Here is a 13099-nt window from a genome sequence, read left to right on the forward strand (position 1 = left end):
AGGCACTTGATGCTGGCACATTGGGGGGAGATGGCACTATGATACTGGTACATTGGGGGAGATGGCACTATGGTACTGGCACATGGGGGGAAGGAGAGAGGCACTTGATACTGGCACAGGAGGGGGGGTTGGCACCTGATAGTTGCACATGGGGGGGAGGATGGGAAGGAGAGAGGCACTTGATACTGGCACATTGGGAGGGGGGGAGATGGCACTATGATACTGGCACATTGGGGGGGAGATGGCACTATGATATTGGCACATAGGGGGGTTTGGCACTATGATACTGGCACATGGGGGGCGGTGGGAAGGAGAGAGGCACTTGATACTGGCACATTGGGAGGGGGGAGATGGCACTATGATACTGGTACATTAGGGGGGAGATGGCACTATGATACTGGCACACGGGGGGAAGGAGAGAAGCACTTGATACTGGCACATGGGGGGGTTTGGCACTATGATACTGGCACATGGGGGGGTGAGAAGGAGAGAGGCACTTGATACTGGCACATTGGGGGGGGGGGGGGTGGCACTATGATACTGGCACATGGCGAGGTGGGTGGGAAGGTGAGAGGCACTTGATACTGGCACATTGGGGGGGAGATGGCACTATGATACTGGCACATAGGGGGGGGGAAGGAGAGAGGCACTTGATACTGGCACTTTGGGGGGGGGGGGCGAGATGGCATTATGATACTGGGACATAGGGGGCGAGGAAAGAGGCACTTGATACTGGCACATGGGGGGGCATCTATGGGGACACTTACTGGCACATTATTGGGGGGCATTATGGGGGTCCCTTTTTACTGGCACATTATTGGGGGGCACTATGGGGGCATCTCCTGAGGCCACAAAGAAGGGGTATTTTATATGGGGGGGCTCTGTGTGGTACTAGTATTGTCAGGGGGTATATCTGTTTCTGCAGTATTGTATTTGGGAGCACAGCGTCACAGTATTGTGGTAGGATGATTTGTCCAAAAGATGCGAGAATGATGGAAAAGTAGTAAACTAAGATTTTTTTTTTTCAAACTGCAGAGACGAAAAATGGCTGAAAACTGGAGGTCTGATCTGAAGGTCTGAAAGGAGAAAATGAGGAAAGAGAACATCTACGTCAAAGAGACGTCACTGGATGTAAGAGGTATGTGTGCTGTATTTCCCTGTATTTCCAATTTTTTTCGAATCCAAATCCAAATACTTTGTTCAAAAAGTAAGGAATCTTTATTTTTTCATATTAAAAGAATATTGAGTTTGGATCACTTTGTTTCTTACACCGCTTACACAATTCTTATGTACAGGATTCGTAGGATTTGAGATTCGAAAGATTCGAGAGATTCGAGAACCTTTTTGGATTCGGATTCTAAAAAAATTGGATTCGTCCCACCTATAGTAAAAACCTACCCAAAGGGCACAACCCCTTTAAAGGGTTAGTACAATTATCACCTATAAAAAGACATGTCCTAACGAATTCCACAAAGTCTGGGATCCATGGTGGCGTCTAAAGAATGAAAAAAAGAGAGGCCTAAACACAAGGACATACATTATAAAGAAAATCTTTATTAGTGATTGGTAACAGCAAGTTATGAGAACAGAGAAGAGACATTTCCTCATCTGCTCCTCGGGTTTGTTACAAGGGTTTATAAAAAAAAACTGATTTTTAGGGGCTGTCCATAGCTGACAACAGTCACCAACCCAAACCAATACAATTAATGAAATGTACTATCAATGCTGCTATATAAAGTCCCACCACTGGTTGAACCTGTATTTTGGTACATTACACAATATTCCAATGTCTGATTGTATTATATTCTGTCAGTAATGGTACTGCTCCTCCAAAGAAGACTTTGAGGGGGCCTACTCTTCTGTTTCTTCTTGCTGAATATTTTTGGTGAGAGATTTTATTGTTGATCACCAGTACAGGAGACCAAATGTGTTTAGAGACCTCTCTGAGCATTGCTCCAAGCCCTAAGCCACCTCTGGTAGCCGAAAGCACGGTGCTGTTTTAATTTCTGGCAGTGCTATTTTATTCTGATACAGCACTGTCAAAAGGTGTATCCATTGGAATAAAGCCAGTTAGTGACCGCTGTAAAATACAGGTGTGGAAGGTCACTAATGGGCTAAACATGGGCTTCTCTACTGTGTGTTTTTTGTTGATGTTTAACAAGATGTGTTTTCTGGTGAAAACATTTCCCACATTCTGAACATGAATATGGCTTTTCCCCTGTGTGAATTCTCTGATGTGTAACAAGAGCCGATTTCTGCTGAAAACATTTCCCACATTCTGAACATGAGAATGGTTTCTCCCCTGTGTGAATTCTCTGATGTGTAATAAGAGATGATTTCTGCTGAAAACATTTCCCACATTCTGAACATGAGAATGGCTTCTCCCCTGTGTGAATTCTCTGATGTCTAACAAGATAGTTTTTTACAGCAAAACGTTTGCCACACACTAAACATAAAAATGGCCTCTCCCCTGTGTGACTTCTCCGATGTTTAGCAAGATCTGATTTATGACTAAAGCATTTTTCACATTCTGAACATGAAAATGGTCTCTCCCCTGTGTGAATTCTCAGATGTGTAACAAGGGCTGATTTATCGTTTAAACATTTTCCACATTCTGAACATAAAAATGGTTTCTCTCCTGTGTGAATTCTTTGATGTCTAACAAGATATTTTTTTACAGCAAAACATTCCCCACATTCTGAACATGAATATGGCTTTTCTCCTGTGTGAATTCTCCGATGTCTGACAAGAACTTTTTTTATAGCGAAACATTTCCCACATTCTGAACATGAATATGGCTTCTCCCCTGTATGAGTTCTTTGATGTGTTACAAGATATTTTTTTAAAGCAAAAGATTTGCCACATTCTGGACAAGAAAATGGCTTCTCCCCTGTGTGAGTTCTCTGATGTCTAATAAGTTCTGATTCATAGCTATAATATCTCCCACACTCTGAACATGCAAATGGCTTCTTCCCTGTATGAGTTCTTTGATGTGTAACCAGATTTTGTTTTCCAGCAAAACATTTTCCACAGTATGAACATGAATATGGCTTCTCCCCTGTGTGAATTCTCTTATGCTTAATAAGATCTGATTTATGGTTAAAAGATTTTTCACATTCTAAACATGAAAATGGTTTCTCCCCTGTATGAATTCTCTCATGTTTAACAAGATCTGATTTATGGTTAAAACATTTCCCGCATTCTAAACATGAATATGGCTTCTCCCCTGTGTGGATTCTCTCATGTTCAACAAGATTAGATTTACGATTAAAACGTTTCCCACATTCTGAACATGAATATGGTTTCTCCCCTGTGTGAATTATCTGATGTGTAACAAGTTCCGATTCATAGCTATAACATCTTCCACATTCTAAACATGAAAATGGCTCCACACTTATGTGAGCTGTTTGACATTTAACATCTTTTCTGTAACTTTTATTTTGTGTTATAGTCTGTGACAAATCAGAAAATTGGACCTGTTTAAAAGGATCAAATGATACATTTTTCCTGTAAATGGATAAGGATACATCTTGGATATTGGCATGCTCTTCATACATATCTTGTGTGACACCATAATAATCTTCTTTAAAATCAGAATATACCAGATGTTCCTCTGGGTTCCAGGTACAGTCATCTGCCAAGAATAAAATATATATTATTATTAAATAATATATAAAAAATATATTGCAATTTTTTTTTATATTTCCATATACAATGAACTCCATACTAATTACAAAGCATGGCGCAAAATTCAAGTATCAATTGACTAAAATGGTGGTGGAAAAAACAGGTCACAATCGAATAGACTCAGGGGAGTAAGAAGAAAATGCTGGGCCCCATAGCAAATTTTTGAATGTCCCCCCCCCCACCCCAAGATTTGGAGCGTACTACCGTATCTCTCCTTAATCAGTGTGAGGAGACTTATAGGCCATATATGCTCCTCTGGAATTCTGGGAATAAAGGGATGCAATCACCCGGAAACAGTTGTCTACAGATGAGGTGCTGGCTTATTTAATATCCGAGTCATGTCTCAAGGCCTAGAATAGTATAGTCTGACTAGTAAAATAGCGTACTGTCAGTTTTTCACCTAGGGAGAAAAAATTTATAATATCAGTGAACTGGGGACTACTTACAAAAGTAAAACTTAACTTTTAATATGATAATTAAGATACTACATCAAGACAAAAATGAGTGCATAAAATACTGATGGGTCAAGATAATAGCTTAGGTAGGACTTGCAGTGTTTGGGTAAGGTCAGAAACATCTATAGGCTCTATGGCAGTCTGCTATAAGTAACAGCACTTGTGGCTAATAGCATAGATAAGCTTTCCCTCATGCATCCTAGTCTTTTCATGGGGATACCCTTAATGGCTGTAGTCGGAGCAACCACCCTGATAAAAGCGACCCCCAACCTACTGGAACCTCGGACCTAAACTGCTTAGACCCTTACTAACCAATATACCCTATGTAGATAAAAGATATATTAAAAAAATAAAGAAAAAATAAATATTAAATAAAGAATACAATTATCTCTACAACAAACACCCCAAAATTCCTGTAATTATTTTCATATAAAAAATACACAAAAATCCTCTGAACCCACCACCCAGGCGATAATCTCCAGGATCAGTTTGATCCACACTAAAAGAATACATGGATATATTTCTATAAAAACATGTAAAAAAGATGCTCTCGTGTTTAAAATATTCAAAAGATTTAATCATCAAACTAAGGCCTCTTTCACACTACCTATTTCAGTGTTTTGGTGTCCGTTTTTCACGGATCCGTTGTTCCGTTTTTTTGTTTCCGTTGTGTTTCCATTTCCGTTCCATTTTTCCGTATGGCATATACAGTATACAGTAATTACATAGAAAAAATTGGGCTGGGCATAACATTTTCAATAGATGGTTCTGCAAAAACGGAATGGATACAGAAGCATTTCCGTATGTGTTCCGTTTTTTTTGCGGACCCATTGACTTGAAGAGAGCCACGCAACGTGATTTGCGGGCAATAATAGGACATGTTCTATCTTTCAACGGAACGGAAATACGGAAACGGAATGCATACGGAGTACATTCCGTTTTTTTGGCGGAACCATTGAAATGAATGGTTTCGTATACGGAACGCAAAATACGGCCCGCAAAACGAAAAAAAAAAAAAACGGTAGTGTGAAAGAGGCCTAAAGGACACAGAAAACACAACAGACTTGATGCTCTGTACGGCAGATCATCCAATATTAGCAAACCGCTAATAGCTAAATATGTGGGACACTATGCAAAGGCTCACCAAAAATTTGAAAACACACATATAATATAACATGATAGTTTATTAATAGAAAAATAATACAATACATATCAAATATCATAATTAATAAAATAGCAGCAATGTATGAAATGCTACGACAGGAAAGCTCCCCCTCAGGTACACAGGACTATATCTTTAAATCTTCAAAGGATGTGCAATATCCATATATAGAGTTTGACAACAAATGTCAGTAACTAACTTCAGGTTGTAAGTAAACATCCAAATTCTACAGATGATATTGCACAGCTCAATAACAATAATGCCAATAGGTAATTGCTTGCAAAGAGGTCCCTACAGGGAATAACCCTGAGTAGACCATAGTAAATAAAGCTAACAGAGTGAGACAATACAAGAGTTATAAACGATTGTACAATGTAGTAAAGAAGACAAATACAGACCAGGAGCCTGGAGGGAACATCAACCCCGACACGCGTTTTGCCTAGCTTCCTCTTAGGGGTACAGATAGGCGCGATCTGTCACAAAGACCGGGATCGCCGAACAGTGTGTTGTCTTCCTGGCGCTCGAGTTCGACACATCGTGGATCGGGTTGATAGATTACTAGGAGGGGCTGGAGAAGATCCAGCAGTCATGGTCCATATCAGAACCAATGACAAAGTTAGAGGTAGGTGGGGCGTCCTTCAAAATGATTTTAGGGATCCAGGTCACAAGCTTAGGGCAAGGACCTCAAACGCAGTGTTTTCCGACATACTACTTGTACCACGAGCCACACAAGAAAGGCAGCGGGAGATAAGGGAGGTTAACAAGTGGCTCAAGAACTGGTGTAGGAAGGAGGGGTTTTGGGTTCCTGGAGAACTGGGCCGACTTCTCTCTTGGCTACATTATCTATCGTAGGCATGGGCTGCATCTCAATGGGGTAGGGGCAGCTGTGTTGGGGGAGAATATGGATAGAAGGTTGGATGGAGGGACTATAACAGTTCAGGAGGAAAAGTGTAGGGTAAAAAATATACATAAACCTCTTAATTGTATGTATACTAAAACTGACTAATAAAACTGGGGAACTGGAATTAGTGATGTGTGAGGAGCACTATGACATAGTGGGAATAACTGAGACATGGCTGGATGATAGCTATGACTGGGCGGTTAACGTACAGGGCTACAGTCTGTTTAGAAAGAATTGTCAAAACCGGAGAGGGGGAGGGGTCTGCCTGTATGTAAATGTCCTGTCTAAAGCCCACAGTCCGAGAAGATATAAGTGAGGAACATGAACATGTGGAGTCACTGTCGGTACAAATACATGGAGGCAAAAACAATAATAAATTACTAATAGGAGTTTATTATAAACCACCTAATATACCAGAGTTCACAGAAAATCTACTACTAAACGAGATAGACGAGGCGGCAAATCATAATGAGGTTGTTATTATGGGTGACTTCAACTACCCAGATATAGACTGGAAAACTGAAACCTGTACATCTCATAAAGGAAACAGGGTCTTGGCAATAACCAAAGACAATTACCTTTCCCAACTGGTTCAGGACCTGACTAGAGGGACGGCCACGCTAGACTTAGTATTAACCAGTACACCTGACAGAACAACAGATGTGCAGGTCGGAGGACACCTGGGAAATAGTGACCATAAAGTAATAACCTTCCAATTATCATTTAAAAGAGTGTTTCTTCAGGGAGGAACAAAAATACCAAACTTCGAAAAAGCTAAATTTAGCCAACAAAGACAGGCCATAGGCCTAACTAACTGGGACAAAGTCCTCAAAAATCAAAATACAGCCACAAAATGGGATATTTTTAAAAGCATCCTAAAATCTAATTGTGAGAGGTACATACCGTATGGGAATAAAAGGTTAAGGAACAAAAAGAAACCAATGTGGATAAATAGAACTGTAAAGAAAGCAATAAATGACAAAAAGAAAGCATTTAAATCACTAAAACAGGAGGATAGTGAAGAAGCACTGAAAAACTATAAGGAAAAAGAAAGAATATGTAAAAAACAAAAAAAAAGCAGCCAAACTAGAGATCGAGAGATTATTTGCCAAAGAGAGCAAAACTAACCCTAAAATGTTCTTCAATTATATAAATGGTAAAAAGTATAAATCTAAAGGTGTCGGCCCTTTACAGAGTGATGAGGGGGCGGGGGGGAGTTGCAGAGAGCACTGAGGAGAAAGCAAAGCTATTAAATATTTTTTTGTCCACTTTATTCACTGAGAAAAATAAACTGTCAGATGAAATGCAGAATGTAAAAGTAAATTCCCCATTAAAAGTGCCCTGTCTGACCCAGGAAGAAGTACAGCGGCGTCTTAAAAAAATTTAAATAGACAAATCACCAGGACCAGATGGCATACACCCCCGTATCCTAAGAGAATTAAGTAATGTCATAGCCAGACCCTTACATCTGATATTTAAGGACTGTATACTGACAGGGAGTGTTCCACAGGATTGGCGCATAGCAAATGTGGTGCCAATATTCAGAAATGGTCCAAAAACAGAGCCCAGAAACTATAGGCTGGTAAGTTGAACATCCGTCGTGGGTAAACTGTTTGAAGGTTTTATAAGAGATGCTATCTTGGAGCACCTCAATGAAAATAAGCAAATAACGCCATATCAGCATGGCTTCATGAGGGATCGGTCATGTCAAACTAATTTAATCAGTTTCTATGGGGAGGTAAGTTCTAGACTTGACAGCGGCGAATCAATGGATGTTGTATATCTGGACTTCTCCAAAGCATTTGACACTGTACCGCATAAAAGGTTAGTATATAAAATGAGAATGCTCGGACTGGGAGAAAATGTATGTGGGTAAGTAACTGACTCAATGATAGAAAACAGAGGGTGGTTATTAATGGTACACACTCAGATTGGGTCACTGTGTATAGTGGGGTACCACAGTGTTCAGTACTGGGCCCTATCCTCTTCAATACAGGGAGTGCAGAATTATTAGGGAAGTTGTATTTTTGAGGATTAATTTTATTATTGAACAACAACCATGTTCTCAATGAACCCAAAAAACTCATTAATATCAAAGCTGAATATTTTTGGAAGTAGTTTTTAGTTTGTTTTTAGTTTTAGCTATTTTAGGGGGATATCTGTGTGTGCAGGTGACTATTACTGTGCATAATTATTAGGCAACTTAACAAAAAACAAATATATACCTATTTCAATTATTTATTTTTACCAGTGAAACCAATATAACATCTCAACATTCACAAATATACATTTCTGACATTCAAAAACAAAACAAAAACAAATCAGTGACCAATATAGCCACCTTTCTTTGCAAGGACACTCAAAAGCCTGCCATCCATGGATTCTGTCAGTGTTTTGATCTGTTCACCATCAACATTGCGTGCAGCAGCAACCACAGCCTCCCAGACACTGTTCAGAGAGGTGTACTGTTTTCCCTCCTTGTAAATCTCACATTTGATGATGGACCACAGGTTCTCAATGGGGTTCAGATCAGGTGAACAAGGAGGCCATGTCATTAGATTTTCTTCTTTTATACCCTTTCTTGCCAGCCACGCTGTGGAGTACTTGGACGCGTGTGATGGAGCATTGTCCTGCATGAAAATCATGTTTTTCTTGAAGGATGCAGACTTCTTCCTGTACCACTGCTTGAAGAAGGTGTCTTCCAGAAACTGGCAGTAGGACTGGGAGTTGAGCTTGACTCCATCCTCAACCAGAAAAGGCCCCACAAGCTCATCTTTGATGATACCAGCCCAAACCAGTACTCCACCTCCACCTTGCTGGCGTCTGAGTCGGACTGGAGCTCTCTGCCCTTTACCAATCCAGCCACGGGCCCATCCATCTGGCCCATCAAGACTCACTCTCATTTCATTAGTCCATAAAACCTTAGAAAAATCAGTCTTGAGATATTTCTTGGCCCAGTCTTGACGTTTCAGCTTGTGTGTCTTGTTCAGTGGTGGTCGTCGTTCAGCCTTTCTTACCTTGGCCATGTCTCTGAGTATTGCACACCTTGTGCTTTTGGGTACTCCAGTGATGTTGCAGCTCTGAAATATGGCCAAACTGGTGGCAAGTGGCATCTTGGCAGCTGCACGCTTGACTTTTCTCAGTTCATGGGCAGTTATTTTCACGCGCTTTTTCCACACGCTTCTTGCGACCCTGTTGATTATTTTGAATGAAACGCTTGATTGTTCGATGATCACGCTTCAGAAGCTTTGCAATTTTATGAGTGCTGCATCCCTCTGCAAGATATCTCACTATTTTTGACTTTTCTGAGCCTGTCAAGTCCTTCTTTTGACCCATTTTCCCAAAGGAAAGGAAGTTGCCTAATAATTATGCACACCTAATATAGGGTGTTGATGTCATTAGACCACACCCCTTCTCATTACAGAGATGCACATCACCTAATATGCTTAATTGGTAGTAGGCTTTCGAGCCTATACAGCTTGGAGTAAGACAACATGCATAAAGAGGATGATGTGGTCAAAATACTCATTTGCCTAATAATTCTGCACGCAGTGTATATTTATTCATGATCTTGTAGAAGGCTTGCACAGTAAAAAAATTTTTTTTGCAGATGACACTAAACTGTGTAAAGTAATTAACACTGAAGAGGATAGTATACGGCTACAGAGGGATCTGGATGGAGTGGAGGCTTGGGCAGAGAAGTGGCAGATGAGGTTTAACACTGACAAATGTAAGGTTATGCACATAGGAAGGAATAATGCAAGTCACCCGTACATACTAAATTGTAAAACACTGGGTAACACTGATATGGAAAAGGACCTAGGAATTTTAGCGAACAGCAAACTAAGCTGTAGAAACCAGTGTCAGGCAACTGGTGCCAAGGCCAATAAGATAATGGGTTGCATCAAAAGGGGCACAGATGCCCGTGATGAGAACATAGTCCTACCACTTTACAAATCACTGGTCAGACCACACATGGAGGACTGTGTACAGTTCTGGGCTCCTGTGAACAAGACAGACATAGCAAAGCTGGAGAGGGTTCAGAGGAGGGAAACTAAAGTAATAACTGGAACGGGGGAACTACAGTACCCTGAAAGATTATCAACATTAGGGTTATTCAGTTTAGAAAAAAGACGACTGAGGGGAGATCTAATAACTATGTATAAATATATCAGGGGTCAATACAGAGATCACTCCCATCATCTATTTATCCCCAGAACTGTGACGAGGGGACATCCTCTGCGTCTGGAGGAAAGAAGGTTTGTACACAAACATAGAAGAGGATTCTTTACGGTAAGAGCAGTGAGACTATGGAACTCTCTGCCTGAGGAGGTGGTGATGGTGAGTTCACTAAAAGAGTTTAAGAGGGGCCTGGATCTATTTCTGGAGTGCAATATTACAGGCTATAGCTACTAGAGAGGGGTCGTTGATCCAGGGAGTTATTTTGATTGCCTGATTGGAGTCCTGAACAACATTTTTCCCCCTAAAGTGGGGGAAATTGGCTTCTACCTCGCAGTTTTTTTTTTTGCCTTAGTCTGGATCAACTTGCAGGATAACAGGCCGAACTGGATGGACAAATGTATTTTTTCAGCCTTATAGACTATGTTACCATGTTGGTGTTCCCTCCAGGCTCCTGGTCTGTATTTTGTCTTTTTTACTACATTGTACAATCGTTTATAACTCTTGTATTGTCTCACTCTGTTAGCCTTATTTACTATGGTCTACTCAGGGTTATTCCCTGTAGGGACCTCTTTGCAAGCAATTACCTATTGGCATTATTGTTATTGAGCTGTGCAATATCATCTGTAGAATTTGGATGTTTACTTACAACCTGAAGTTAGTTACTGACATTTGTTGCCAAACTCTATATATGGATATTGCACATCCTTTGAAGATTTAAATATATGGTCCTGTGTACCTGAGGGGGAGCTTTCCCATCGTAGCATTTCATACATTGCTGCTATTTTATTAATTATATTTGAGATGTATGGTATGAATTTCTATTAATAAACTATCATTTTATATTATATGTGTGTTTTCAAATTTGTGGCGAGTCTGTACGGCAGATGTGACATCGTTCTGTACTGCAATACTCACACGAAAGGTCTGGCGGTAATTAGACAACATCTCTAATCTGATGCAGAAATAGAAGAAGATCAAAAAGGATTTCTCAAACAAGCCACGTTCATGCTGAACCACAATTTCTTCTGGTGGGATGAACAGTTTTTTCTACAAAAAAGGGACGTGGCGAAATTCTTTGGAAAATGAATACGTATATGCAGTACCACCATCGAACTTAACATTGATGACTGATCCTATGGAGGGGCTCTATGGACAGTTTAATGTCCTTCCTAGAGGAAACTAACACAAATGATTGGGGGATTAAACTTGTTTGGGGAGCAGATAGCAATAAAGTCGACTTTTCAGATCTAACTATCTTCAAAGGAAATGGAAAATTATTATTATGACAAAAACGTTTCTGCTGATCTATGACGGATCTAGCAAAAACGCAGATGTGAAAGTAGCCTAAAGAAAATACATCACTGAAGGAACATAAAATATTCGAGGGATGCTGGATGGATGAGAAAAACACTCAAGAAGAACTGCCATGTTTTAAAGTCAGACCCGATTTTATCAAATTTTTACCTCAACAGCCCAAAGTGATATTTAAGCGTGTCGCCACCCACATTAATAACTCGCTTCGGAGAACATCTGAGCGATATTAAAAAGGGTTTAAAAACTCACAATGTTTCAGCACATTTTGCAGAAAAACATAAAAATTCAAATGGTGTAAAAGTATGGGGAACAGCGCAATGTGAATTGTAGCGGAATTAACCTCCAATGGTTTAAATGTACAGGGAGTGCAGAATTATTAGGCAAGTTGTATTTTTAAAGGATTCATTTTATTATTGAACAACAACCATGTTCTCAATGAACCCAAAAAACTCATTAATATCAAAGCTGAATATTTTTGGACGTAGTTTTTAGTTTGTTTTTAGTTTTAGCTATTTTAGGGGGATATCTGTGTGTGCAGGTGACTATTACTGTACATAATTATTAGGCAACTTAACAAAAAACAAATAAATACCCATTTCAATTATTTATTTTTACCAGTGAAACCAATATAACATCTCAACATTCACAAATATACATTTCTGACATTCAAAAACAAAACAAAAACACATCAGTGACCAATATAGCCACCTTTCTTTGCAAGGACACTCAAAAGCCTGCCATCCATGGATTCTGTCAGTGTTTTGATCTGTTCACCATCAACATTGCGTGCAGCAGCAACCACAGCCTCCCAGACACTGTTCAGAGAGGTGTATTGTACTGTTTTCCCTCCTTGTAAATCTCACATTTGATGATGGACCACAGGTTCTCAATGGGGTTCAGATCAGGTGAACAAGGAGGCCATGTCATTAGATTTTCTTCTTTTATACCCTTTCTTGCCAGCCACGCTGTGGAGTACTTGGACGCGTGTGATGGAGCATTGTCCTGCATGAAAATCATGTTTTTCTTGAAGGATGCAGACTTCTTCCTGTACCACTGCTTGAAGAAGGTGTCTTCCAGAAACTGGCAGTAGGACTGGGAGTTGAGCTTGACTCCATCCTTAACCCGAAAAGGCCCCACAAGCTCATCTTTGATGATACCAGCCCAAACCAGTACTCCACCTCCACCTTGCTGGCGTCTGAGTCGGACTGGAGCTCTCTGCCCTTTACCAATCCAGCCACGGGCCCATCCATCTGGCCCATCAAGACTCACTCTCATTTCATCAGTCCATAAAACCTTAGAAAAATCAGTCTAGAGATATTTCTTGGCCCAGTCTTGACGTTTCAGCTTGTGTGTCTTGTTCAGTGGTGGTCGTCTTTCAGCCTTTCTTACCTTGGCCAT

At 40.4% G+C, this 13099-nt stretch overlaps 1 protein-coding gene across 2 annotated transcripts in view; it reads right to left on the reverse strand.

Annotated features, from left to right (window-relative positions):
- Positions 1-1557: 1557 nt before the first annotated feature.
- The window catches only part of LOC121004491 (gastrula zinc finger protein XlCGF57.1-like), a 255964-nt gene continuing 244422 nt past the window's right edge, over positions 1558-13099 (reverse strand). For both annotated transcript variants that reach the window (XM_040436749.1, XM_040436748.1), the window contains one exon: positions 1558-3634. In XM_040436749.1, the coding sequence (XP_040292683.1) occupies positions 2115-3557 (1443 nt within the window). In that variant the 5' untranslated portion in view covers positions 3558-3634 and the 3' untranslated portion in view covers positions 1558-2114. The remainder of the gene's footprint in view (positions 3635-13099) is intronic.

The sequence above is a fragment of the Bufo bufo genome, chromosome 6 (assembly GCF_905171765.1).
Source record: "Bufo bufo chromosome 6, aBufBuf1.1, whole genome shotgun sequence".
In the NCBI taxonomy this organism is placed as follows: Eukaryota; Metazoa; Chordata; class Amphibia; order Anura; family Bufonidae; genus Bufo; species Bufo bufo.